The sequence below is a fragment of the Sus scrofa genome, chromosome 16 (genome assembly GCF_000003025.6).
Source record: "Sus scrofa isolate TJ Tabasco breed Duroc chromosome 16, Sscrofa11.1, whole genome shotgun sequence".
NCBI classification, from domain to species: Eukaryota; Metazoa; Chordata; class Mammalia; order Artiodactyla; family Suidae; genus Sus; species Sus scrofa.
Window position 1 is genome coordinate 39,949,219 of NC_010458.4, and position 27,928 is coordinate 39,977,146.

General features: G+C 38.4%; 2 protein-coding genes and 1 long non-coding RNA gene across 16 annotated transcripts in view; 2 read left to right on the forward strand and 1 right to left on the reverse strand.

Annotated features, from left to right (window-relative positions):
* The window catches only part of NDUFAF2 (NADH:ubiquinone oxidoreductase complex assembly factor 2), a 180,389-nt gene extending 178,821 nt beyond the window's left edge, over positions 1-1,568 (forward strand). Inside the window, exon 4 of the mRNA XM_021077006.1 lies at positions 1,230-1,568. Within this exon, the coding sequence (XP_020932665.1) occupies positions 1,230-1,481 (252 nt within the window). The 3' untranslated portion in view covers positions 1,482-1,568. The remainder of the gene's footprint in view (positions 1-1,229) is intronic.
* SMIM15 (small integral membrane protein 15) lies at positions 5,134-9,424 on the reverse strand. 5 transcript variants are annotated; one of them, XM_013984804.2, is made up of 3 exons: positions 8,935-9,081; positions 8,005-8,141; positions 5,134-6,912 (listed from the first exon to the last, which is right to left on the reverse strand). In XM_013984804.2, exon 3 carries the CDS (start codon positions 6,898-6,900, stop codon positions 6,676-6,678), a length of 225 nt encoding a protein of 74 aa, XP_013840258.1. In that variant the 5' UTR covers positions 6,901-6,912; positions 8,005-8,141; positions 8,935-9,081; the 3' UTR covers positions 5,134-6,675. The 5 variants fall into 5 exon arrangements, with proteins under 5 accessions (XP_013840258.1, XP_005672532.1, XP_003134041.2 ...); XM_005672475.3 differs by having other exon boundaries at positions 8,845-9,081; XM_003133993.5 differs by lacking the exon at positions 8,935-9,081 and adding an exon at positions 9,296-9,424 and having other exon boundaries at positions 5,137-6,912.
* The window catches only part of LOC102161888, a 126,116-nt gene continuing 107,582 nt past the window's right edge, over positions 9,395-27,928 (forward strand). For 5 of the 10 annotated variants that reach the window (XR_001301839.2, XR_002339761.1, XR_308425.3 and 2 more), the window contains exon 1: positions 9,397-9,792. This is a non-coding gene — a long non-coding RNA (uncharacterized LOC102161888). Of the gene's footprint in view, positions 9,793-27,928 lie in introns of all 10 variants that reach the window. The other 5 variants (XR_001301841.2, XR_001301842.2, XR_001301840.2 and 2 more) reach the window with 4 other exon arrangements.

Below are 27,928 nucleotides of genomic sequence, written 5' to 3' on the forward strand. Positions count from 1 at the left end.
GAGGTGAAGATGAGATGACCTCAGAATGAAAAATATTTCCATCTACTTTCATTATTTCCAGAATCTTAGAGGGATTTTCTTTGTGACATATGATCTCCTTACTTGAGAATTCTATAGGGTGTATGAAAGGCAAAGCCTGATTACTCTCACCCTCATTCATAGATGCTGTTCCTGAACTCATACTTACTGTGGTTAATAAACTACTCATAGGGAATTGATTTATGTTGTGGAAATTACAAGACTATTTATAAATATCCTTTCCCTCACATATTTCATTAGATTGCTCTTCTTTGTATCTAAAACTAAAAGTATCTAACACAGTAACCTCCCCAAATATTTTCTCATCATTACAATTATTTTAAATGTGATTTTAAGTATCAGAAGTTACCTTTTTAAAGGACTATTATTGCTTGAAATTCACACTAGAAACAGAAAGGCTGCAATCATCCCCAGATGTGCCCTTGTTTTAAATGTTGAAATTAAAAATAACTTGGGAGAACTTATTTTTTGTCAGTGTTGTCAGATATTAGTTATGTTCTCATTTATGTTATAAATTATATATTCTTAAAGAAAAATTAGAAAATAAGCAGAAAGAACATTTAAAATTTTCACCCATTTGGAAATAATCATTTTTTAAGATAGAAGAGGAAGAAGGGATCAATAAAAAGATGTACTTACTACATTTCATCTGTTTTTAAGATGTGTATCTTTTCAAATTTTAGCATGTCTGAAATCAGGGTGTGTGAAGGAGTTTAATTGCCTTTTTTAGTGGTACACATGACAGTAATGCATCTTAAATTTGATGGTCTTATATTCAGTGAAATACAGTAATAGACTTATTGTTGGGGTATAGATCCTTACAAATAGAATAGCAAATCTGAATGACAGAACTGCATTGCACAAATTGTTTGCAGTGATTTGAGGAACATTTCCAGTAAGAAAGCGCTACTCGGGAACTGGCGTTAAGTGGTTTGTTTCACTTACTGTGTAGTAAATATTTCTATTTTGTGATCCTTTCCATCTTTTTGTCATAGTATACAAGGACGGGGTGTTTAATTCAAATAACAAAATTTTTTCAGACTTACCCTGTACATACCTATATATTATTTAAATGAAAAGCAAATATCATGTATTTTTTTTACTAGCTTTTTAATTTTTATAAAACCTTTAGTTTGGGTTTTCTGCTAACTAGAAATTTAATGATTTCTTCCATTTATTTATGCATACAGGAAATACTAAAGAATGAAAAATATAGAGAAGAAATGCAAACAAAAAGCAAAGATTTTTACAAAAAAGAAAAACTCATTAGTGAAGAGAGCCACAAGGAACTCTTAGCTTCACCAGTTCAAACACAGATTAAAGGACATGCCTCTGCTCCATACTTTGGAAAGGAAGAACCCTCAGTGGCTCCCACCAGCACTGGTAAAACCTTTCAACCAGGATCCTGGATGCCACAAGACAGCAAGCACCGCAATCAGTGAATGCACTGTGGTAAAATCATTTCATTTATATGTATGTAACTATTTCAACAAATAAAAGTAAAAAAGTTATTTTGTATTTTCCAACTATACAGTTCTCTATTTCATTAAGCTTATTGACTTTTAGTATGCATAAGAAGTATGAAGGTATGAACTATAGAAACCTAACTCCTTTTAAACTTAAATCCTTCACTTGACTTAGTCCTCATTCTGTTTCCCTCTTGGATTGCTCCCTTGAGGAGTATTTTGTAGCTATAAATGCTCTGTACATTTTGGATTCTTAATAATCATTTAGAAACTACCCAAAATAAAAAAATCCATAAAGATCTTGATGAGTAGATGGGAGAAAGCTAGTTTATGGTGGGATTGTGGTTGGAGTCTGAAGGGAGGAATTAGGACCAATAGAAGTAGACAACAGAAAGACAACAGATCACAAAAATCTGAAAGGACAGTAAACATAAATGGTACAATAATAATAGCTCTGTGAGATTTAAAATTACTTTGAGAAAATAGAAAATAGGAGAGGCTTCTTAGAAAGTGATTCCTCTGGCTTGTATATTGAAGACAATTATAGACAGATAATATTAAAACATTATATACAAAAGTTTTTGAAAGGTCATATATTTTCTGAAGTGCACAACCAAGTTTTTGTTGCTAATGGAGCTCTGATTCTAATATAGAGGTCCTCTCACAGTGCTTGGCATTGAAATAGGCACTCAATATATGTGTACTGAATAAATGACCCAAATTTTAATGCTCGGAATAATATAAAGAAACCCTTGATTTAGTGTTAACAGTGAATTCCTAAAAACACATAGGGGTTTTTTTGGTTTGTTTATTTGTTTTTGTCTTTTTGCCATTTCTTGGGCCATGCCCATGGCATATGGAGGTTCCCAGGCTAGGGGTCGAATCGGAGCTGTAGCCGCTGGCCTACGCCAGAGCCACAGCAATGCAGGATCTGAGCCATGTCTGCAACCTACACCACAGCTCACGGCAACACCGGATCGTTAACCCACTGAGCAAGGGCAGGGATCGAACCCGCAACCTCATGGTTCCTAGTCGGATTCGTTAACCACTGCACCACAACGGGAACTCCTTGTTTTGTTTTTTAATGGTCGCACCCAGGGCATTTGGAAGTTCCTGGGCCAGGGATCAAATCTGAGTTGCAACTATGACCTATGCCAGATCCTTAACCCACTGTGCAGGGCCAGGGATCAAACCCACACCACCACAAGATAAAGTTGGATCTGTAACCTGCCGCACTACAGTGGGAACTCCAAGATTTTTACATAATAGGTTAAAATTTTAATTGATTAAAAAATAAAGTTCAGAAAAATACTTTATAAAATATTATATTAAGACACATAATCAAATGTAATCACTATAATACTTATTGAGTGACAAAAAAGCCCCTACATGGTAATAACATTCCAGCAGCCCTGTTAATATCAACTTAATAATTCTTTTACATCATTACAAACTAGTATTACATTTTACCAAAGAGGCAAAAAGGAACTAGCCACTAGGCAATGTTAAAAGAGGTAAAATTTGTTGTATAAATGACTGTGAGGTAAAATTTGTTGTTTAAATGACTGTAAATTAAGATCTTAAATTCCAAATTATAGGACAAACTGTAAATTCTAACATGCTAGAATAGAATATTTCCACTACCAAATTCCTGCTAGCTTATTAATTGTATTCTATATGTATCTTTTATGAATGTCTGTCATATAGGGTGTTCACAAGTATCTTATGACAGAATTTACATCAATTTTAATTTTTATGGTTTTCATTTTAAAATACCTGTCTTACTTAAAAGAAAATCTTGGCCAAGAATTAACTGTTATAGTAAAATGATACTATTGGCCCACCCATTATTAGTAGAGCCTATCAAAGTGATAGTGAGAGGTGGGAATGAAGTTTATAGTAATCCATCCACATTCCTTTCCTCAAGACTGATATTTTTAGGAGTTCCAAGGTGGTGCAGTAAGATAAGGATCTGGTGTTGTCACTGCCGTGGCACAGATTCAATCCCTGGCCCAGGAACTTCCGCATGCCCTGGGTGCAGTCAAAAAGATTAAAAAAAAAAAAAAAAAAAAAAAAAAAAAGACTAATATTTTTAGGATAACTGGTTAAACTCTTAGGTGGTATCACAACAGAGTTCTGAGAACACTTAGTCCTGCATAAAAACTGAACTATATATAATCTTGGCCTAATTAAGACTGCTTTTCTAAACAATCATACTTTCATGCTTGGGTTTTAGGCCAGACACATGCAAAGCAGAATCAAAGTTTTACATAATATATTCACTGGCCTACCATATTTTTTTCTTTTTCTTTCTTTCTTTTTTTTTATTTTTGTCTTTTCAGGGCTGTACCTGTGGCATGGAGGTTCCCAGGCTAGGGGTCTAATCAGAGCTCTAGCCGCTGGCCTACGCCAAAGCCACAGCAACGCCAGATCCGTGCTGCGTCTGCGACCTACAATACACCACAGCTCACGGCAACACCAGATCCTTAACCCACTGATGGAGGCCAGGGATTGAACTCACAACCTCACGGTTCCTAGTTGATTCGTTAACCACTGAGCCAGGACAAGAACTCCCATATTTCATTTTTTAAAGTTATATTTGAGGCATTTACAAGTTTTTTTAAATAAAAATTTTTTATTCTTCTCTTCAAGACAAACTTCAAACCTATGTAGCTTTTTAAATTTCAAAAGTTCAAATGCTTATTTTGAAATAGTGTCATATATACCTTAAGTACACCTGCAGCATATGGAAGTTCCCAGGGTCAAATCAGAGCTACAGCTGCCTGCGCCACAGCCACAGCAACTCAGGATCTGAGCCACATCTGCAACCTACACCACAGCTCACCAGCAACACTGGATCCTCTACCCACTGAGTGAGGCCAGAGATTGAACCCCTATCTTCACAGATATTAGTCAGATTCGTTTCTGCTGTGCCACAATAGGACCTCCTTTTTCCAGTGAAAAATGGAACCACTTTAGTAGATAACTCTTAAGTTTTGTTTTAATCTCAGTCACAATATAAAAAGTATATCCTAGATCACCTGAATAACTAATTCATAAATACTGAATTATTTCAGTGCCTAGAGCTGCAATGTGTTGATTACACTAGCACTAGGAAAGTGCCAACCTTCCTCCTACTAGGAAAGTAGGAAGTAATAATAGTAAGTATTCTTCAAACCAGTCAATAAACATTTTCAGGGAGCCTTACTTTATTGTACTGGAGAAACATGCTCTCCACTTTTACAAGTACAGTTGACCCTTGAACAACATGGGTTTGAACTGTGTGGGTTCACTTATACACAGATTTTCTTGAGTAGTAAATACTTCGGTACATGATCCAGCATTGGTGGAATCTGGGGATGAGGAATTGTGCCTACAGAGGAAGCTTGGAACTGCAGATATGGACTTGTGTGTAGGAAGGAAATGTGTATATGGAGGGCCCACTATGAGTTATATGGGGACTTTTAACTTCAAAGGTCAGTATTCTAAGCCCCTGTTGTTCAAGGGGCAAATATCTGTATGCTTATCTATAAATGAAGTTTGTAGCCCTTTGAAAAAGCTTCTATAACATATCTAACTTGAATTACTGAATTATTATCACCCTCCCCCAAAAAACAAAGTCCAGAACCTCTTTATAAAAAAGTATCAAATTTATTTCAATATCTAGTTTCATTTTTAAATTAAAGCTATTGGACTAGTTTCTGTAATTTAAAATTCATTATCAGAGGTGAGGAAAACATTAATGAGCTATTAATTACCAACAGCTAATGAAATTATTAACCATGCATTTATAAAAACCATGTTAAGAAGTTCCAGTAATACTATTTAAAGGAAATAGCCTTTAGGCTCCTTCTCATTGTGACATAATTTACACCTTTTTACCCAAAAACTACTACGCTGAACAAAATTTTTCCAAATGTTAAATAAGCCTTTCTTTACCATTTATGAAATATGACTTAACTGTTATTCTTTAAAAATTCCTTCTAAGAAATTTGAAATATTAATTTTCACCATGAACCTGTTTGACCAAAACGTATAAGGCATCACTACCACATGAATTAAATTAACAAAGAATGGAAATAAAAACAAAAGTGTTATCTATATAATCAGCAAATTATCTGATCGGACTTTTTTTTTTGTCTTTTTAGGGTTGAACCTGCAGCATATGGAGGTTCCCAGGCTAAGGGTCCAATCAAAGCTGCAGCCACCAGCCTATGCCACAGCAACGAAGGATCCAAGCCACGTCTGCAACCTACACCACAGCTCACCGCAATGCCTTAACTCACTGAGAGAGGCCAGGGATTGAATCTGCATCCTCGTGGATGCTAGTCGGGTTCATTAACTGCTGGGCCATGATGGGAACTCCTGATCAGACATTTTAACTTCACATTTCTACTTAGCACAAGTGAGAATAAGCTGGTTCCAAGGTACTACCAAGTTTGGCCTTTTTACTGCAAGCTTTAAATCATAGTGTTACTCTACTCAACAAGTCACTTCTAAGAAAATGGCAGTGTTCATAAGTACAAAAATTGTTATATCCAGTAAGTGTTATACTACATAGTTAAGAGAATTCTGTATAAAATTAGATTTTTAAAAAATGCAGAATGTTTAATAATTACCAGTATCTCAAAAGCCAAAATGAAAAAAATGCAGAAAATAGAAATACTCATTGATTATTTTGCTCTAAGAAAGCCAGAAATGATTCTATTCCAAGAAATAAACAATTATGATAAAAGATGTAAGTAATATACTCTATCTCTTTTCAGCTAAAGCACACTTTTCATGTTAGGACAATTCTGATTTTTACATTTTTAACTTCCTTTGTCCAGAACAGGACCCCATTTTAAGCCATTATTTGAATAGAGTTCACGTTCTAAAGTCATTTTTATCCACAGGATGTTTTCATTTTAGTACTTAAACTGCAAAAAGACAAATGACTAAATACTTTGTAGCATAAATGCCAATTTACGATAACTGTCAAGAGACTTCCACACCAAAGCCTAAAAGTTGCTATAGTACAGGTGAGAACTAACATGATTCTTCCATATGCTCAGGCTTCGTTTACTAGATAATACTGTCATAAGGTCCAGAAAAGAAACCTTAGTGGTCCTTCCAGAGCTGCATAATTTTCCAAACGATTTTCCTCTAGTTGCAGAGCTTGTTCATTCCTTCAATCTTTTTTTAGTCGTTTAGCTTTTGCAATATTTTCTTGACGTTTTTGTTTCTTCTTTTGCTCCTTTTCCCTGGCCTCGATCATTTTGGCCAATTTCCAGGACAGTACAGCACTTGCTAGAAACAATGGAGTAAGGGCCAAAATAACTGTTGTAAGGAAGCCATATGGGTCCTTTGCAGCCCATTCCACAACATACTCAGCCCAAGCTTTTATATCAAACATCTTTGTAGCAGTCTTGAGAAAAGGAGGGTGGGGGAGGGGGACAACAAGAGAAAAGACTATATGGTTAATCACATTTTGAAAAAGTTAGACAGTTAACTCAAAATTCCATTATCACTCAACAGTTTTTTTGTTTTTAAAAAGTACCAATTAGTACTATTTTAATAAGAATTAATATTTCCAATAAGAAAAAATAATTCAACTAGGCAACCAGAAAAATGACACTTAAAAGATGTGACGGTATAGGAGGTACAAGTAAAAACCATGTGGAATCTGTCATAAGGACTATGCATTCTCACATGCCTCCTATATTCAAGACAAACTTAGCAGCAGAGTTTTATAAGAATCTAGAGTTTTATGTGCTCATTCCAAAAAACAGCTGAGTTCTGTTTGTCATTTTTTTTGACATAGTCCTAGTACTAATTAACAAAAGTACAATCTTATTAACAAAAGTACAATAATCAAATTTGGTGTATGCAAAGAACATATTAAGTACTAATTAACAAAAGCACAATCATCAAATTTGGTGTATGCAAGAACATATTAAATACTAATTAACAAAAGCACAATCATCAAATTTGGTGTATGCAAAGAACAAGGCACAGAGTATGTGAAATGCTTGGTGAAAGGGAGATAATGGATGGGTGTGACCAGGAATGAAACAAGAGAGTAAGAAAACCACAGAGGGAAAATAAAATAAAATAAAATATATTTCCTGGGCATTTCGAATATTACAATATGGAAAAAAAAAGAAAACCACAGAAATATCCATTCATATATAAAGAGATATAAGCAAAAGGTGTGACATGCTAGTTTATGACCTCTTTCAGCTTTAAGGACATGATTCAGTAAATGAGAACACATTTAATAAATGAAAAAATTACAGGTGCCATGCATTTTGTTCCATTTGGGGTTGGTAAGGAAGGATCATCTAGCAAATTCGGATGTTATGGATTTGAGTGACATTTTTCTCTTTTGCTTCAGAGGCTTTTCAGCCTTTCAGGTTTGTGTCATCTCTATTCAAAGTGTAGAATTAGAATATCTGGGTAGGAATGGGTGTGTATACAGTCAATTAAAATTTCACCTGGGATTAAAAAAATCATCTACCTTATGCTTGAATAGTAATTTTGTCCTGGGATTATCAGCCAATCACAATGTCAGGTGACCCTTAGTTGTCGTCTTTAGTTCTACCATACACTTAGGAGAGAAGGCTTAAATTCTATGTCCTGGTTGGGTTGAAAAGACTAGATAAAAGAAAAAAATTAAAGTCACATCTTTAAGGATAATTATAATTCTATACAACTTATAAATGACATGTAAAATTGCCTGGCACATTATATACATTTAATAGCTATTTCTAATTTAGAGAAAGAAATAATTACACAATTGCAAATGCCCTCTAAGAAAATCCTAATTACTAGAGATCAAATATTTTACTAAATTACTTATTTCAACAATAAAATTTTTTACTCATAAGATCAATAACATTTACTAAAACGTCAATTATTTGCTTACAGGGTTAGGTATACAATCGCAAAATCAAATACTGCCTTACTCTTTAAAGGTTTTTTTTTTTTTTTTTGTCTCTCTATTATACAATTTGTGTTCTTTATCAGAGATAAGTAAAGCAAATCACCCACAATCTCATCACCTAAATAAAACTACCATCGTTGGCTTTAATTATATCCTATCACAATTTCTCCGTATTTTCAACTGAAGACACATTAAAGTGACTAAGATACCGTCTTAGCTTCCCCTGCCCCCCAATTCGTCCGCTCCCACCTAAACTAGGCTCTACTGATATGTTTCTTTAGCTTCTCTAGCCCACTAATGAATTAACTAATGCAATACTCAGAAATAAGCAAAAGAACTCTGCAATAAAAGGAAAGCGGAAGTAAAAGACCTAGTTCTAGCAAAGTTTTAGCCATTATCACAGAGAAGAGTTACCGTCCACAGGACACGCAACTTCGGTGCCCCTCAATTTCGACACAAACGTCTGCTCCTCTACACTTTAAGGAATAAATATTACTCTTCTACCTTCCGAAAGGGGTCAACCGGACTTGCTCTCCGTACCAGACCCGCGCGGGGCCTAAAGATGCAACTGATGGCACCTCACTGCCGTCCGAACTTGTCTCCCTCGCTCACTCTTCCTGATCCAACCCGGCCGCCCGCCCCTGGGGCCAAGCTCACCCGACCCTCCGCCTCTGGGAGCGCGGGCCCAGCGGGGCTCGCAGAGCGGGCAGTCCGCGGGTATGCAGGGTCGTCCCCGCCACACCTCGCGTAGCGGGCGCACTATCCGCGACCGCTGGGCATGGGGGCAAGATCTCGGCAGCTGGCACCACCAGCCTCCTTACATCGTGCCCGGAACGTTGAGCTCCTAACCCTGCTCCCCACTCACCGCCAGGCCGGAAGCAGGAAGACGGAAGCGGCGGCTTTCCCGACCCGCCCACAGGCCGGCCTTCGCCTGGATCCGGCCTGAGGAAGTCGAGGGGCCAGTTTCCGGCTGCGCCATTGCTCTGTGGGTCCCAAGATCCGGACTTAGAGGACGCGGGGAGGGCGGGGCGGCGCCCGGCTTCCGGGTAGTGGCAGGTGAGGCCGCGTGGGGCCAGCGGCGGCTCCTTGCTGGTCTGTGGCTCTGGGCCCAAGACCCGAGCCTCCTACAGGGGCGGCCCCCTGCCTGAGGCGCGGGTGGGTTCCGACCTCCGAGAGCCGGTGTGGAAGCACTGAGGGGCCCCTACTTTTGCCCCCGAAGTCAGCGGGGCAACAGCCGCTCCCTTGCAGGAGCCGGGCCGTGGGCTGAGGGCCCCGGTGGGTGAGATCGGTGACCCCCGAAAACTCCGACCAAAGAGCTGCAGCAAGAAAGGAGTTGGTTCCCACAAACCGCCCAGAGTCAAGGTGAGGGTCACACAGCGACTCCTGAAGGATTCTAGCGAGTCCCTCTGGTTCACACTCCACCCTTTGCCCCTCTCATCTTCTAGTTGGACAATATTAAAGCCTCACATCGAGGAGACAAAGCAGCAGCCGGCCCTTGGTGGATCCACTGAACCTTCTTACTAAGGGAAAATGCAGCCATGCTGTGTAAAGAAGGGTTTTATTTTAAGAACCTCACTCATTTCACAAAAGAATGATCGATACTTGTCCAAAGTAAACTTGATAAATAGTTAAGCTGTCTGAGCATAGAGTTCCCACAGAGGTACTTGTTCTTACAATACACAAAGGGATGCAAAAGTAAACAAGCAGAGTAAGTTAATACTGTCTTCTAATCTACAGGAACTGAGAGATTAACTCTGGTTTGGTTAGTGATCAAATTTTGTGATCGCTTGCACTGAACTGCTCTGTTTGACTACTTCTTAAAATGTTGCAAGACCTCTTCACTCTTGTGTGCCAAATAAAGCAGGTTTTTATTCTTCAAAGACTATAGAATGTTCCCTTTGAGGAGCAAGCTGTAACATGTATAACTAGTTTAGGTATAACAACAGTAACTATTATTTACCAGGGAACAGTCTTTTGGCAAATAATCTAATGATCTAAAATACTGTTCGTTGGGCATATGTTAATGTTTGTATGTTGTATTAGCAGCAGTTGTTTTCTTAGTCATTCTTGTTTGAAAACTTGGATGATGGTTTCAAAGCTTGTGCTGCTTGGACCTAGCCTGTACCTGTAGTAGCCAGAAAAAGCAGACTCAGTCACTGGATTTTGTGTATTGAAAACTTGACTTGCTGCTGGTAATCTTACGTGATTTTTTTTTTTTAAAAACTTGCTCAAATAGTAATTCCAGAAGAGGATCATAATTTATTTTTAACGTCCTTCACTCCAGAGGCCAATATGTGTGTTATTTTAATTGTGGTTAGACAGTTTTCCTAATTACTGCCTTCCCAATAGTTTGCTCTGCTGCATCCCATATGAAATGCATAGGAGGGAGTTCCCGTCGTGGCGCAGTGGTTAACGAATCCAACTAGGAACCATGAGGTCTCAGTTCGATCCCTGCCCTTGCTTAGTGGGTTATTGATCTGGCGTTGCCGTGAGCTGTGGTGTAGGTCGCAGATGCGACTCGGATCCCGCGTTGCTGTGGCTCTGGTGTAGGCCGGCAGCTACAGCTCCGATTTGACCGCTAGCCTGGGAAACTCCATATGCCACGGGAGCGGCCCAAGAAATGGCAAAAAAACAAAAAAACAAAACAAACAAAAAAAAGAAATGCATAGGAGTCTTGGACCTGAAGAAAAGGCACATGAGAAGGAATCCTCTGTAGCTCTTCGGCTCTAGTATAAACCAGGCTTTCATACTCTAATTACTTATCTAGCTTCTAGTTCTAAGGCAGCCTGCAAGCCCAGGAATAGCATATGGGTTGCCAGAGCTGAGCGCCCTACTGCTACCTGCGTTGCCTTAATAAAAGATGGCATCAAGATCGGCTCAGATACTGAAGACTGCTTTTTAGAGTGAGGAGCCTTAGCTTATGAGTTGAGATTCACAGGCCTTGTCTCTGCTGATCTGATAAGTCATTCTAAAACTCTAAGCCTGTTTCCTCTTTTATATGTGGAAAGGTACTAAGTTATCTCTGAGGTTCTTTGAGCTTGGAAATTCTGTTTGTTGGATCTGTTTTGGCCATTTTTTCTGACTTATGCTTGAGCAGCAGCGAATAAGAAATTTAGTGTAAACATCTTAGCCAGTTTTCTTAAGGGCTTATTCTCTATTTGAAAGATACTTAATTGGGTTTCTATTCTCTCACATGTCTTTCAGAGTACCTTGTTATTCTAAACAAGGCAAGTCTGCTTGTATTTGTTTTTAAGAAATAAAATCTTACTATTTATGTAACTTTATCCACATTAAACCTTACACTATTAAGGAGGGTTTGTCTTTGGATAAGACCAAGTCTTTGTGGCATATGAGCACCATCTGCACCAATTACTCTATTGCATTTATATTTTGAAAATGGAGCCTTATGAATATCTGAGTTTTCTCCTCTTAAGAAAGTAAGTCCTAGTCTTTCATTTGTTGTTTAAGTCTTTTTCTCTTGAATGGTACATTTCACTCTGACTCAAAATTGTGAATCAATAAAACCTGAATAAGATTCTATTATAATAATCTAGACCTGACTTAAGATTTTGAGAACTTTCTTACCTGCTGAAAGTTTTGTGCTTATTTCCCTGCAGTAACACTTCACATATTTGATGTATTTTGATGGAATTGGTTTCTTCCCTAAGTTTTATTTTGTGAGTTTTTTCCTTCCATAAAACACAATGCAGATGTATTTCCTAATAGGTACATTTGTGTTACTAAAAAGTAATAGCCATTCACCTACATACCTTCCTTAATAAAAGGCGTGTGGGCTAAAGCCTAGGTGCCTTTTGTTCTGTGGAACAGAGTGTCTCCTGGTCCCCCACTTTCTAGATGTAAAGAAAAAAAAAAGTAATAGCCAGGTTTTAGTGATATTTGGAAGATTATACTGCAGAATAATAATTTTTTAAAAGCTATTTTTTGAGTAGACTAGATGCTTTGCATCTGTTTTCACTAATCCTGAGGGTAAACAACTGCAGGGTGATAGCTCTTATACCCATTTTACAGGTAAGAAACCAGAGACTTAAGTAGAGCAGGATTCTAAACTGATCTGGCCCCCCAAATCCCTGCTTTTTTGTTTTGTTTTGTTTTGTTTTTGGCTTTTTAGGGTTGCACCTGCAGCATATGGAAGTTCCCAGGATAGGGTCGAATTGGAGCCACAGCTGCCAGCCTATGCCCACAGCTGCCGGCCTATGCCCACGGCTGCAGCAGCGCGGGATCTGAGCTGCATCTGTGACCTAGACCACAGCTCACGGCAACACGAGATCAGTGACCCACTGAGCAAAGCCAGGGATCAAACCTGCATCCTCAGATACTAGTGGGATTCCTTTCTACTGCACCACAATGGGAACTCCCCTGCTCTTTTTTATTGTCCAAAGACTAGACAAAAGTTCTGGCTTCATAAAGTGAAAATGTTTTTTTGTTTTTTGTTTGTTGTTTTTTTTGTCCACGATTTTAAATTTATTTATTTATTTATTTTTATTTTCCCACTGTACAGCAAGGGGATCAAGTTATCCTTACATGTATACATTACAATTACATTTTTTTCCCCACCCTTTGTTCTGTTGCAACATGAGTGTCTGGACATAGTTCTCAATGCTATTCAGCAGGATCTCCTTGTAAATCTATTCTAAGTTGTGTCTGATTGAAAATGTTTTTTTATCCTACAGTTGTTAATTAATTACAACTAAAGTCTTCCTGTTCTTCAAAATTGCCTTTTGCCCAGGTGGTGGCAGCATGTCTCAGAGAGATAGCGTGATGTAGGTTTTCTACAACCTTGCCAGTGGATTTACTTCTTCATCCCATATACGAGACCTGTCTGTCAGTCTCTATTTCTCTCTTGGGCATTTTCACTACTATTAGACCAGCCTATCAGTGATTCACTCCATCTTCCAACCCCCTTTCAGCCTCATCTGAGTGGGTCATACTCTGCCAGTTTGCTTTCAGGGTATTTTACCTACAAAGAAAGCTTCACCAAATTATTATTTTCTGCAAAATTCATTTAGACCTAACCAGTAACACAAAGACTTTTTTTTTAAGTATTATTATTTTTCACCCATTGTTAAATGTAATTTGGCAAAAGCACATCCAAACTAAATAATTAGCTAATATAATGAAATATCTGATTAAATTAGAGTGCAGGCATCTTAAACTTTATGGAATATACCAACTAAAGAGCTAATGAAAAGCTTTTTAAAGATAGAATTTGTCTTCAAAATAAGAACAAAAATATTCAACAGAAAGCAGTGAAAAGTAATATAATTCAAAAGCATGCAAGTATATATCAAAATAATTAGTTAAACTTACCTTAGCGAAATATTGTTTGGAACATTATTCTCATATCTTGGCAGGGTTACTAACTTCCTAGAGGTTTCAAATCAGGTGATAGCTCCTCACAAAAGCCCTCTCTAACCCTATCACTTTTACTTTTTCACAGCAATTCCATCTGACATCTTATTTACTGATTTATTGTTTATTTTTTCCCACTAGAATGTAAGCTGTATGAGATCAGTTACCACAATACTTAGAATATTGTTTTGAATAATTGAATCCAAGATATGGCATTGTCACCTACAAATAAAACTGTTAAGTGTTTGAACAAATCAAGAAATAATCTTAAATCTCAGGAATTTGTGAAGCTCATGTTAAAGTACCAAACTGTTGTATTATGTTCTGACAATAATAAGAGATGCCCTAGTAAGAACAGGTCTAAAGATTAGTAAGTAAGATATTTGGGGAAAGATAAAAATAACTGTGGTTATCTTGTTAAAAGAAGAATACTAGTTGCTTAAGGATTTCAAGTATGTAAAAGAATGTTCAAGGGACATAGTGATTCATCATCTTCACTGATAAAAGTAATTAGTCCTATACTGTTGGTGCTGAGATTTAAGATAAGAACAGGCTAGACTAGAGATCTAAATAGGGATCTTTGAAAATGTGTTAAGAGTGAATATGCATACTGGATGCTCTCTCTAGATAGTTCCCAGCTTTATGATTCCCAGTGCAGAGTACAAAAGAAAGATTAGATAGCAGATGCTTCTCTTCTGATTATTCCTTGCTGCCCATGGCCTTTTCTGGACGTTTTAGAAACATTTTGGTGTGTTTGAGTACAGTCAATATGAGTGATATGTATTGCTGCTTTGGGTAGTTAAAAGCAATCTTTTCAGATAATGCTGAAAATTGGGTGTTTCTGCTTTTTTAATACCGAAACTGTTTACAATTCTCTATCTCTAGAATGTACTATACATGCATATGCAGCAAACTAATTTCCTTTAATTAGAGGGCAGCCTTTTGGAAGGGTAAAATTCCCAGTAAATTCTTTTGAAGCCTTGGTTTACGTTACTGTTGTGAGAGACACTAAGCTTTCCTGCTAAATCTAGAAATTCAAATATTAGACTTACCCATAAATGATGTAATTATATTAACTATGTCAAGTCACCTCTAATTTCTATGCTGTGGTCTCCAAGCCATTAAATAGGAGTTACTGTCCAATTGAGGAAACTGGTCCATGTATAGGAATCCTTCATTGTGAAAAAAAAACAGTGTGTATTGCAAAAGCTGTCTCTAGCAGCATCACCTTTGCTGAGCAGCATTTTAATTTGATACATTTCAACTTCAGCTAAGCAAGCTACTCAAAGTAACCATATTAGACAACCTTACTTGCTATATGATATTGCCAGGTTACTTGTCCTTGTGTCATACAGTGCTCTGTATAAAAAGTCCCATGTAAGTTATTTTGGAATGTGATTCTTGGAGTTCCTGCTGTGGTGCAGCAGGTTAATAAGGCATTGTGTCTCTGGTGGCTCAGGTTGCTGCTCAAGTATGGTTTTGACCCCTGGCCTGGCGCAGAGGTCAGGATCTTGAGGTGCAGCCAAAAAAGGAAAAGAAAAAAAAGAATGTAATTCTAAAAAAAATTTGGAAGCCACTATTGATAGGAAGAATTTGCTGCTCTTTGACTTGACAGGAAACTCAAGAGCCAAATTTGAAATTCATGTCTAACATGCATCCTGACTTGCATACTTGCATTTCTTTTTAAATATATTTTTCCTAGGACAGATATTCTATACCTATCATTATTGTATATGTTCACGTAGTAAAATATCTCAAGTCCCTATTGAAATAAGGCACAGTATAGTTTGCCTGTAGATCGAGTGTTTGAAACCCAGAACTTTACAAAGATGTTTGATTTACTAGTAAAATTCTTGCAGCACCTCATATTTTTATGTTTATTTTTAAATTTTGTACTATAATCGTATCATTCAGAACTAGGGAACATAGGAAATTATTGTTTGGAATTGCATCCCAAAGTCTAATTCTAAAAGCTAGTTTGTGCCTTTAATAGCCCTCAGTATAATAATGTGTATATTTGGAATCTAGTTTTAAAAGTGAACAAAAATTTACTGGTGCCGGGCTATAAATATAGTTCCCTAAACTGTCACTTAGAGACATATCCTAGTCCTGAATTCATAAATTGCTTTTGCTGAGTTCACTGTTTATGTTTTCAGGCTTTAAGTCCGGAAGTGAAACAGTCTGAAATCCAGAAACTCCATTCTGATTCACATATGTTCTCTGGAACTGTAGTAAATGATAGTGGTACATATGATGAGTTTCAGGAGGTTTTGAATTTGGAGTTTTCCTTGATTTTTAAAATTGACCTTAATCAATTGGTTTTCTCTTCTCTTTAATAATCAGATAATAATAAAAATTGAACCAGTGTTCATCTCAGATATTTCCTATAAATCTTACACATTTAATCCCATTTTGGCTTCCTGGATGGTAAAATTGGGATTCAGAACAGGCTCATCCATTACCTGGCCTGAAGATGCTAAGGTGGTGGGTAGGTGGGGGCACTTATCACCACTGACATAGTGTTGCAGATTACTTGTTAAGGTTTCGGCCAATGTTGACTTGAGACAATGTCCAAGTGGAGGGTAACTGTGGTAGGTGTGATTATACATGTATTTGAAAAATATGGGAGGAATAATACTAACAAAGACAGTGAAACCGGCTATTTATTGAGAAGTTGAATTAGAGTACTGCTAAAGGAAAATGAGAACCAGAGCTGTTAACAAGCATTTAATAGCTAAGTGTGAGAGCTGTGGAACCTCTGTGGTAGCTTATAAAGGGGACTTTATCACCTGTAGTGGAGGGGTAAGACTCAATTGAATCTCAAGCAGACAAGCCAGCTAATGATTGGCATTACAGAGCTCCAGAGACATTTGAGCATTGAATGTGTAGCCAAGGCAGGTAATATGAAGGTAGAGAAACCTAGGATCCTAAACATGAGATGGGGTCTTCTGGATGAATGTTCCTATGACTCCCTCTGGACCATCAGGACTTGCAGAGATAGGCTTTCTCTAGTAAGAACTGGCATATTTGCAGAAGCATCTTGCCCACAATGCAATAGCCCTCCTCCCCTGTGCTGACCTACTCCTTTCCTGGCTCCCAAGCCAATAACTAACCAAAACAAATCTAGTCATTGGTCAATCCCAACAAAACCCACCTGGGACTTGCTAGGCCTGATGAGGAAGAAAAGAGACTATTCCCCTAAAAAAATTGCGCTATTTCAGTGGCATGTACTGGGAGGAACTAGGAGAGGACTCCTGGGATTGGATTTTAAAGGTATTTTTTCAAAGAGGCAAGAATGTGAGATTAGATGAGTAAGAATTTGTTGACTTAGGGGCACTTTCTTAGGTATGGGGATTTGATACCCTAGTTAAGAATCCCACTATGGACTGAATGTATCTCTTCAAAATTCATACGTTTAAACCTAATCCCCAATGTGATTTTGGAGGTGAGAACTTTGGGAGAGAGGTTAGGAGAGTGGAGCTCTCATGAATGGGATTATAAAGAGGCCCCCAGGGAGCTCGCCTGTCTCCCTTCCACTGTGTGAGGACACAGCAAAGAGATAGCTGTTTATGAACCAGAAAGTGGCCTATCATGAGACACCAAATCTGCTAGCACCTGGATCTTGGACTTCCCAGCCTTCAGAACTGTGAGAAATAAAAAAGTTGATGTTTAAGCCACTCAGTCTGTGGTCTTCTGTTATAATAGCAGCTCAAACTAAGTCAGTGCCCAGTTGTTGGGAAAGACTTGCTAATGGGATGGCTTTTAGAAAGTGGAAGGAGTGCTCCTGTGGTGCAGTTAAGGATTCCAAATTGTCACTGCAGCAGCTTGGGTCACTCCTGTGGCACAGGTTCATTCCTGGCCTGGGAACTTCCTCGTGCCAAGAGCATGGTCAGAAAAAAAGAAAGAAAAAGAAAAGAAACTGAAAGGGGAGTTCCCATTGTGGCTCAGCAAGTTATGAACCCAACTAGTATCCATGGGGATATGAGTTTAGTCCCTGGCCTTGCTCAGTGGGTTAAGGATCCAACATTGCTATGAGCTGTGGTGTAGCTCATAGACACGGCTCAGATTCCGTGTTGCTGTAGCTGTGTTATAGGTCAGCAGCTGCAACTCCAGTTCGACCCCTAGCCTGGGACCTTTCCATAAGCTACAGGTTTAGCCCTGAGAAGAAAAGGGGGAGAGGGGGAATAAAAAGGAAGGAAAGCGAAGAAATTGGAAGAAAAAAATCCATTTCTCAGCAAAGTGAAAAATGTCTGAGTGGTACTGGCAGACAGTAGGGGAAGGAATAAAGAGACTGAGCAAAGTCAAATGCAGAATGGAAGACCCATCAGAGGATTATGCTCCATGAAAGTGCCAAGAAGATATGCCAGTCACCCAAGGCCATCAGGAAAACAGTGATGAGAGAGGCACTAGCTTCAGTAGGAGTTTGCAGGCCATGGATGGAGGTAAGAGAAGCAGCCACAGAGCTGGCTCATTAACATCCGTGGGAATAATAGAGCCCTGAAGAAATAGAGGCCAGGTGCTGTTGCTTAACTGCCAGAAGCTAGAAGGCCCCAATTACCATAATGACTGGCAAGGTCATTCTTGCAGCCAAAAGAGCTTGACCCACAAGGAGTTGTGGAGACAGCTAATAGAGAATTGTCTCCCTAGGGAGAAAATAGATGGGCAGTCCACAAGGGTGCTCATTAACATCTATTACCATAAAAAGCAATAAAGGAGCAGGAGGCTGAGGGCAGTCATTACAGATCCCTTGCTTGGTACCCAGACCTAAGGTGATTTTCAGATTCAGAATTGAATATAGGTTCCTAGGAAGAAGAACTACCACACCATGGCAAGTACATAAATACATGATGATTCCCCCAAAAGGACTCTTATGGCCATCTATTTGAGTGACTGTACCCTGAGAAAAGAATGATTGGATATTTTGAGGACTACTGACTATAGGATCAGCACCAGTGTTTATATTCAGAGATCTAAGGCAACATCACAGCCTTCCTGTTAGAATGGGAGCCTACTAGACCAGATGTTCTGGCCAAAGTTAGTTTCACAGTAGGCCCACTGGATCCATGGGCCCACTCAGAGGTCATTTCCCAGTACCCAGGTACACAGTTGGAATTATATTTATGGCAGTTGGAGTAACTACTGCAATGGGTCCCTGGTCGGTGGAGGTAGGAGTTAGAGTGGGGATTGCCAAATGGAACCCTCTAAAACTCCACATCACTGCTGCCCTGAGAGTAAATCAAGCACAATATTGCATCCTAGGGGAATGATGGGGATTAGTACCACCATTTAAGACCTAAGGGATACACAAGATTGCTAATACCAATCCTATTTTAATTTATGAGTCTGATCCCTGGAGAAACTGGATGGTTCCTGGAAAATGACTATAGACTACTGCTGACCTAACCAAGTAATGACCCTGGTCACAGCAGCAGTTCTGTGCTGGACTTGTTGCTAGAACAGATTAATAAGAGCTCAGATACATGGGCTGTCATTTATTTGGCAATAATGGGTTTTTTTCCATCCCAGGTGGAAGAGGATCAGAAACAGTTAACATTCACAAAGAACAGTTAACTATTTATTTAGACTGAGTTTTGCCTTGGGGCTATTTTAACTCTCCCGTCCTCAACCATAATGTAAAGTGAAATGTGAACCACTTAAATATCCCTCAGAATGCTACATTGGTCCATTATATTGAGAACATCATGCTGATTGAACAGACAAGAATTGGCTAGTATGCTGAAGACATTGGTAAGATACATGCACTCCAAAAGGATGGGAGATAAGCACTATGTAGATTGAGGGACCAGCTACTTCAATAAAGTTTTTAGAGATCCAGTGGTTAGGGGACTGCCAGGATATCCCCTCTAAAGTGAAAGACAAATTGCTGCCTCTTGCTGCCTTTATAACAAAAAAGGAAGTTGGGCACTTTGTCAGTCTCTTTTGCTTCTGGAATCAACACATTCTGCAACAGGAATAATGCCCTGGCCCATGTACCAGGTGACATGGAAGGCTGCCAATTTTGAATGGGGCCCAGAACAGAAAAGGTCTCTGCAATAATTCCGGGCTTCGGTGCAGTCAGCCCTAACTAACACTTTGGCCATATGATCCAGCAGACCCTTGTGATGTCAGTGGTGGGAAAAGATACAGTGTGGAATGTTATGGTAAATCTAGTGGAAGAATCAAAACCAAGGCCCCTGGGATTTTGGAACCATGGACATGCCATCTCTAGCAGATTGTTGTATGCTTGTTGAGAAACAGCTCTTGGCATATGAATGGGCCCTGTAGAAACTGAACAGTTGACCATTAGACACTTTAACTCATCCCTCCCTGCAGTCCCTGTCCAACTGAGTGACTTGACTTTTCCAACTCTCTCACTCCGTCTATATTTATTAGTTGACATTGTAATAAAAGGAAGTGTTTTCCTTTCTCCTTCTTTCATTTATTTATAAAAGATGGATTCATGGACTCTTATTAGTTAACAGATTAAAATCCATTACTGTTGTTATTTATTTTGATGTTCTCATTGTCCTAGATTTGACCAATAAGAATGTGTCCCAGGTGTGTCAGGATCTCCAGATGTTTCATGTCCTCATCATTCTTTGAGCCTTTCTTTTTGGTACAACCAGATGTTCTCAGCTTATCTTATACTTTCCCTGCCCAGCCCTGGAATCAACTGTTTTTTCAAGGAGCTCTGCTTTCTTTTCATGGAGAATGGTATCCAGGAACCATGATCTGAATGCTAGGTTTGCTTATTGCTACTGGTGTGTCATTGCTTATAGTTCCTCTCACCAGGCAGATATTCATACAAATATCCATTCATTTCTATATCTGTTTAAAAACTATGAATTTACACTGATGCCTTCAACTCCAATTTTTCCCTACTTTTTAGTCTTTACTTTTTTTCATATTTGTAACTCCCTCAACAGAAATGAAGTTGATTACCATTGTCCTCAGTATATTTACTCATTTGCTCAAGGCCAGAATAAATGGAAAGTAGTTTTAGACTTGCTAACTCATACTACCTTTAAAAAAAGAAAATTTACTAGATTTTTAGATGACCTGCTTTCAATCAGCTTCTCAGCTGATAAGCCATCTTTTAAATAAGGTTAATAAATTCAAACTTAAGCCCTAAATAAGCATGTCTAGGCCATAAGCATTGCATGACTCAAGGAATGAAAGGTTAAAGGACTTCGGTAGTCCAGGTCACTAGCTTTAATCCTCATGTCTACTGTAACTCACAATGGTTGACCCAGAATTGTTTATGTTGGGTAATAGTAGCTGATCATAGCTTTATCTTCCAGGTCTTAGTATAATCGTGTCATGGAGAATTGCCAACTCAGCTAAAAGAAAGGGCAAATTTCTCCTCCATGATGCTGTTTTATCTTTCTAAAAGCAAACTACATAGGTTTGTGATAAGTCATTTATGCCCATGTACAAAGTACTTAAAGCAAAATTTCTCAGTTACATCTTTTACAACCCTGCATTAAGATCATATCCTTTTAAAGATCATATCATGTTTTATGAGCTACTAATACTTTTGGACAAATATTTAGGAAATGATTCAAGTAAAATGTTTCTATCACAGACAGTACTCTTAACCTGGAAGGCTAGCACTTCCTGCACCAAAAACCAGTTGATTTGGGGGGGGATAGCATTCTGTAGTTGAATATAAATTAAGAATTTAGGGTTTCATGTAAATGATCTGTCAACATTAGGTTCAAGGATGCAAGTCCATTTGTGCCTTAACACCATTTATTTTTGCCTTTATTACTTTGTAGAGTTTTACTAAATATTGTTTTGGGGTTTTTTTTTTTGGTCTTTTTTTGCAATTTCTTGAGCCCCTCCCGAGGCATATGGAGTTTCCCAGGTTAGGGGTCGAATCGGAGCTGTAACCACCGGCCTACACAGCCACAGCAACTAGGGATCCGAGCTGAGTCTGAGACCTATATCACAGCTCAAGGCAACGCCGGATCCTTAACCCACTGAGCAGGGCCAGGAATCGAATCCGAAACCTCATGGTTCCTAGTCGGATTCGTTAACCACTGAGCCACAACAGAAACTCCCAAGTTTTGCTAAATATTGTTAAGAAATTTCAGTTCACCATCTTAACATTAAATGGTGAGTAGTCCAAAGACAAGTGAAATCTTTCGTGTTGATACGGTCTTTGAAGAAGGCTTAAATTTTTGTTACCAAGATCAGTATTCAGAATTGTCCAATGTTGGCGTTTCACTGTAAAATGTTCCTATTGTGGCAAAGCATTAACAAGCCTTACTAGTATCCATGAGGATGCAGGTTTGATCCCTGGCCTCAGTGGGTCAGGGATCTGGCATTGCCGTGAGCTGTGATGTAGATTATAGACATGGCTCGGCTCTGGCGTTGCTGTGGCTGTGGTGTAGGCCAGCAGCTGCAGTTCTGATTCAACCCCTAGCCTGGGAACTTCCATATGCCGTGGGTATAGTCATACAAAGACATACATACATACATACATACATACATAAACTGTGAAGTGAAATTAAAATTGATTGATCAGCTTAAGTCAGTACATTAACTTACCTACTTTGCTTGGTATTTTACCTTTAGATTTACTGCTACCTGCTCTTCACTAAAAACAAAATTTACCCTAATTCCTTAAAGTGGCCTATTTTCTGGCAACTCCAGGAAGAAAAAACAAAAAAGCAAAACAGAAGGGTAAGGGGAGTGTTGACAGAACACACAAAATTAGGATACAGAGACTAGTGAGGATGAGGACATGACCTATGATGGTGGAGTAAGGGCTGGAGAAGAGGGTTACTATGCTATTCAGTGTACATAATGGATGGGACTTGGAGGTAGGCACTGAAATGCAGAGGGAGGAGCCGGGATGACTCCCAGCTTCTGGCTTGGCCATTGTGGTGATTGACTGTAACTTTGGCAGCAAATATGTGGGAAGCAGAAGCAGAAGATAGGGAAATGAACAGTTCAATTTCAAACCTAAGTTTAAAGATTCAACAAACAACTGGTTGCAGTTGGCAGGAGAAATGAACACCAAATTACTGTGTCACTTGCCAGAATAGCACCTTTGTGGATGATTTTGTGTATTTGGAAATAATGGAGAACATAGCTGCTATTTTGTCTCTGTGTTTTGGTGATTTGCAGTCAACTTTCAATAAGACTTGAAGATTTTGAGAATTAGCTATGTTGGCTTTTAGAAAGCATTTTATTTCATTAAACCAAATTAACCTTTAAAATTGAACCATATTGCCTGCTTTTTACCATTGACTTTTGTCCATTCACTCATATCATATACTTCTCGTTGGGCACCTTTGCCCCACTTCCCACTTATGTGAGTAACGCCTTGGTTTGCCCAACTATTAGTAGAATTTTGAACCGACATCAGATTACATTGTGTCATAAGGTAGGAAGGTTCTGATGGTGACACCCACATATCTTCATTATGATCTGGTCATTGTTTTAATTTCAAAGGAGCAGTACCTTCAGCTCAGTACCTCAGTCTGTTTAAAGCATGTTAATCCCACATATCAGAGTGAAGTTACGTGTTCTTTTTATGAATTCCTGACAGTGTGACATGTGCTTTCAATCTCCTCAACTCTTATAGGGATTTTTTTTATGTTGGTTTTTTTTTCTTTCTTTCTTTCTTTCTTTTTTAAGGAGCAAAGATATCTAGTATCCCCATTATTCATTATTGATAAACTGACACTTTTTAACTTTTAAAACTATTTTCTTTCCTCTCTAATCTAGACAATTCATATGCCCCCACAGGAGGCAGGGAAGCCACAGGGAACTACAACTGGATCTTACTGTGAAAGGAAGAATTGCACGCTGGTTGTCAGGCCTGCCTTGAGGCTGGTGTAAAAAAATGCTGATGTCCGCATAGCATGTATCGCTCAAGTAAATCAAACCTGTAATTCAACTTGGCTGCCTCTAAGTCACTTTGATTCCTGCCAACAAGAACATTAATGAACTTAGTATCTCTACAGGTTTATTCATGTGTAAGACCCAATTCCTTATTCCTCATTCCAGCAGCTGTCTCTCCTCCATCTGATAAAGTGGAAAGTTGGAATAGGTCACACAAATCCACATCATTACTTAAGCCCACATTCCTGTGGGCAGTATTTCTAAGTCTTCTGCCTGGTTTTAGGATAGGAAACAGTTTCAAGGACTTGGATTTGAAAAAAATCCTTAAGAGTAGTAATTCTTGTCATGAAAAAGCATTTTGTGAAATTCAGCTCATTTATGCCTTTATTCTTCCAACTCTTATTTTCTTTGGACAATGATAAATAATTCAATTATGTTGTACAGTACTTTTGCTTTTGGGTGTTGAATCTCTGTGAATTTACATTTGTGAGAACATTCCAGAACACTTATTACTTCCATGGATTTTCCAAAATGCCATGAGATTAATATAGGAATTATGAGAAAGTGGACATGAATCTAATTTGTCAAAAAAATTTAAGATAAAAACATAAAAGAATATAAATCAGTTATTCCCAAATTTGTCTACACATTAGAATCATCTGTACATCTCTCTAAAATTCCAACGCCCAGGCCATACCCCAGACCAATCAAATCACACTTTCTGGAAGTGGAACACAGGCATGATTCTAATTCGCAGACAAGGATGGGAACCACTAACCTCGACAATTCCACTACATTGTGATTTTACGAAAACCAGCTGTAGCTTCTCCTAGACTACCCTCCCTGCCCTAGGTGGGGTTGGGGGGGTTCTCTGCTGTGCAGCTTCTCCATCAACTCCATCAACTTTGAGCCTAAGCAAACCTACTACATGAGAGGTAATTCAGTCACTGAAAGGGAACAATTAACAATTAAAGACCACAGATGGATATACAGTAGTAGATTGCACAATTTTTAAGTTATTGTTATGTGGAGTTCCTGTCGTTGCTCAGCGGAAACTAACCCAACTAGGGACTATGAGGTTGCAGGTCTGATCCCTGGCCTTGCTCAGTGGGTTAAGGATCCGGCGTTGCCCTGAGCTGTGGTGTAGGTTGCAGATGTGGCTTAGATATGGTGTTGCTGTGGCTCTGGCACAGGCCGAAGGCTACAGCTCCAATTAGACCCCTAGCCTGGGAACTTCCATATGCCACGGGTGTGGCCCTAAAAGGACAAAAGACAAAAAAGAAAAAGAAAAAGTTATGTGTTAAAATTTTTCCTGATAGCCAGTTTTGTGTCTCAGATTTTTCTGTTCCATTTTCATATGCTGATAGGTTCTTATGCAGTTTAGTTTTATGACACTCTGGTTGTAAAACACAGTGATTGTTTTAGAACCCCTTCTTTGACTTAGCCATCTTTAACCTATCTAACTCAGAGAGGGTTACACATTGAGTGAGAATTGTTTGTTTGCCTTCTTTAACACAGTTTCACACAAAGAAAAGTATTTAAAATTTTATTTTCTATGCCACACAACACCTTACTTAAGCAATCACTGCCAAAACTGAAGGAAGCTTGATTTTAAATATAACAACTGTTTATTCATAGGAAGTGAATTTACATGGTTGACATCCTTTATCAGAACACTAACATTTGTACAAATAACTGCCGTGCTGACCTATAAAATTTTAAATCTAATAGCATACCCTGATAAAATAATTATTTTGCTATATGCTTATATATATCTTGAGAGAGATTAATTAAAGGAAATAAAATCACAGTTGATGGTTGAAATTATCTGAGTAAGTGTGATCTTGACGTTAATGAATTAACAACTAAGCTTCTTGCTATTAGTATTTAATTAATTTTAAACCACATTTGATTAGAAACCATTTACACTTAATTTATGGTCTAGTGTTCAATTAAAATCATCTATACTATATTATGTGCAGGCTCTCAATCCTATTCTTGCTTTAGTATATATCACTTTTTGGTCACTGAATGCCCCTGAGGAGTAGAAAAAGCAGACATATGGCTGTGTTCTTCCAATTTCTCATAATATTTTTCACGTGGAAACTAGCAAAAAATTTGCTTAGAAAATGTACCTTTTTAAACTGAGATTTATTCTATAAATAATCATTTGTGAGGGGTGGTAGAAACAAATGAGAATGCATGTCTGTCTAATTAAAAACAGGAAGATTGAGATAGTTCCCATCATGGCTCAGTGGAAATGAATCTGACTAACATCCATGAGGAGTCCGCATTGCTATGAGCTGCGGTGTAGGTCACAGACGCGGTTCGGATCTGGTGTTGCTGTGGCTCTGGCATAGGCAGGGAACTTCCATATGCCACAGGTGAGGCCCTAAAAGACAAAAAAAAAAAAAAAAAAAAAAAAAAAACCTGAGATGTTGCAGTTATTTACTAAAGTGACTTTTTTCATATGAAGATTTTGGGATAAATCATTATCAAGGAAACTAAAGACAGCTGTGGTATGTTGAAAGCACACTAGGCATGTACTCAAGAGGCCTGGATTTGAAATCTAGTTACTGACAAATGTTTTTATCCCTCCTCAATTAAAATGCTGTTTTAATATATGGAGTTTATATTTGATCCCAGAACACATTTGTTTCTGCTCCATGAAAATAGTTATGTGTTATTTTTTTAATTTCATTATAAATGGTAACTACTTCCAACATAATGAGATTTGATTTTAAAATATCATAGAATTTGGAGTTCCTGTTGTGGCCCAGTGGTTAACGAAACCAGCTAGGAGCTATGAGGTTGCGGGTTCGATCCCTGGCCTCTCTCAGTGGGTTAAAGATCCAGCATTGCCATGAGCTGTGGTGTAGGTCACAGATTCGGCTCAGATCCCATGTTGCTGTGGCTCTGGCGTAGGCAGGCGGCTACATCTCCAATTAGACCCCTAGCCTGGGAATCTCCATATGCTGCAGGTGTGGCCCTAAAAAGCAAAAACAACAGAAAAATAAATAAATAAAATATCTTAGAATTTGTATTTGAATGTGAGTGATATTTTGGGAAACTCTAATTCAGTGCGACACCATTTATAGCAGTGATATTGGGGAACAGGGCTACCAGTTACGGTCTATGTCTTTTAAATCATGTTCTTAATGTATGTAGTTCTATTTACGGAAATATCCTTTCACCTATAGTAATTTTGTGCCACATAATGAGCTATAATGTAGATATAACTTAGATAGAATAATTCAGCTTCATTGGAAGATTGTTCTGTATCTCTGTCTTTCTCCTTTCCTTTTTGCAGAATGCATTCCTAGTCTCCTTATTTAAAGAACAAGAGGAGTTATTAACTCAGGGTGAAATAAAGCACCAGCCTAAAACAAGATGCCTATTTTCATTCAGTGTTTATCTTTGCCAGGCTACAGTGAGGCAAATAATTATTTTGCCTTTAAGGCCTTGATTCTGGATGTTGGATTAAATATTTAGACAGAGTGTTGACCACATGTGACTTGAGCAGAATTCGTGGTTATTTTACCAAACTTCGGATCAAGGTTTGCTTGAAATAAGCTATGCTGTGGATAAATCTTTGGAAGATCAAGAGTGAACTGTATTGCCCTCTACATTGTTTCTGTCAGAAACATGTGGTGTATTGATTTTGAAAAGTGAAATTTAACTTATAAGAGCATAGATCAGATTCAGGTATTCTTTGTCTCTCTCTTTTTTTTTTTTTTTTCTAGGGCCACACCTATGGCATATGGCGGTTCCCAGGCTAGGGGTCCAATCGGAGCTGTAGCTGCCAGCCTACACCAGAGCCACAGCAACTTGGGATCCGAGCCACTTCTTCGACCTACACCACAGCTCACGGCAATGCCGGAGCCTTAACCCACTGAGCGAGGCCAGGATCAAACCTGAAACCTCATGGTTCCTAGTCGAATTCGTTAACCACTGGGCCATGATGGGAACTCCAAGATTCAGGTATTCTTAAATGTAAAATTGATTTTGACCAACCCAGGACCTATCCAATAAAAATCATCACAGAGGGGAGAATAAGTTGCTATACAGATTTTTCTGTTCTCCTTTTAGAAAATGTATCTTGGAGCGTATAGGTGGGTAGTTGGTCAACCCAGTTTCTTTCTTGTATGACATGCCAGAGTTTGATATTGTCAGTCTATTAACCAAGATCTGTAATGGGATCATTGCTGAAAGAGGCTTTGAGAATATTCTATCACCAGTATTTAGGTGTTGTAAGTTTTCATCCAGGGCAGAT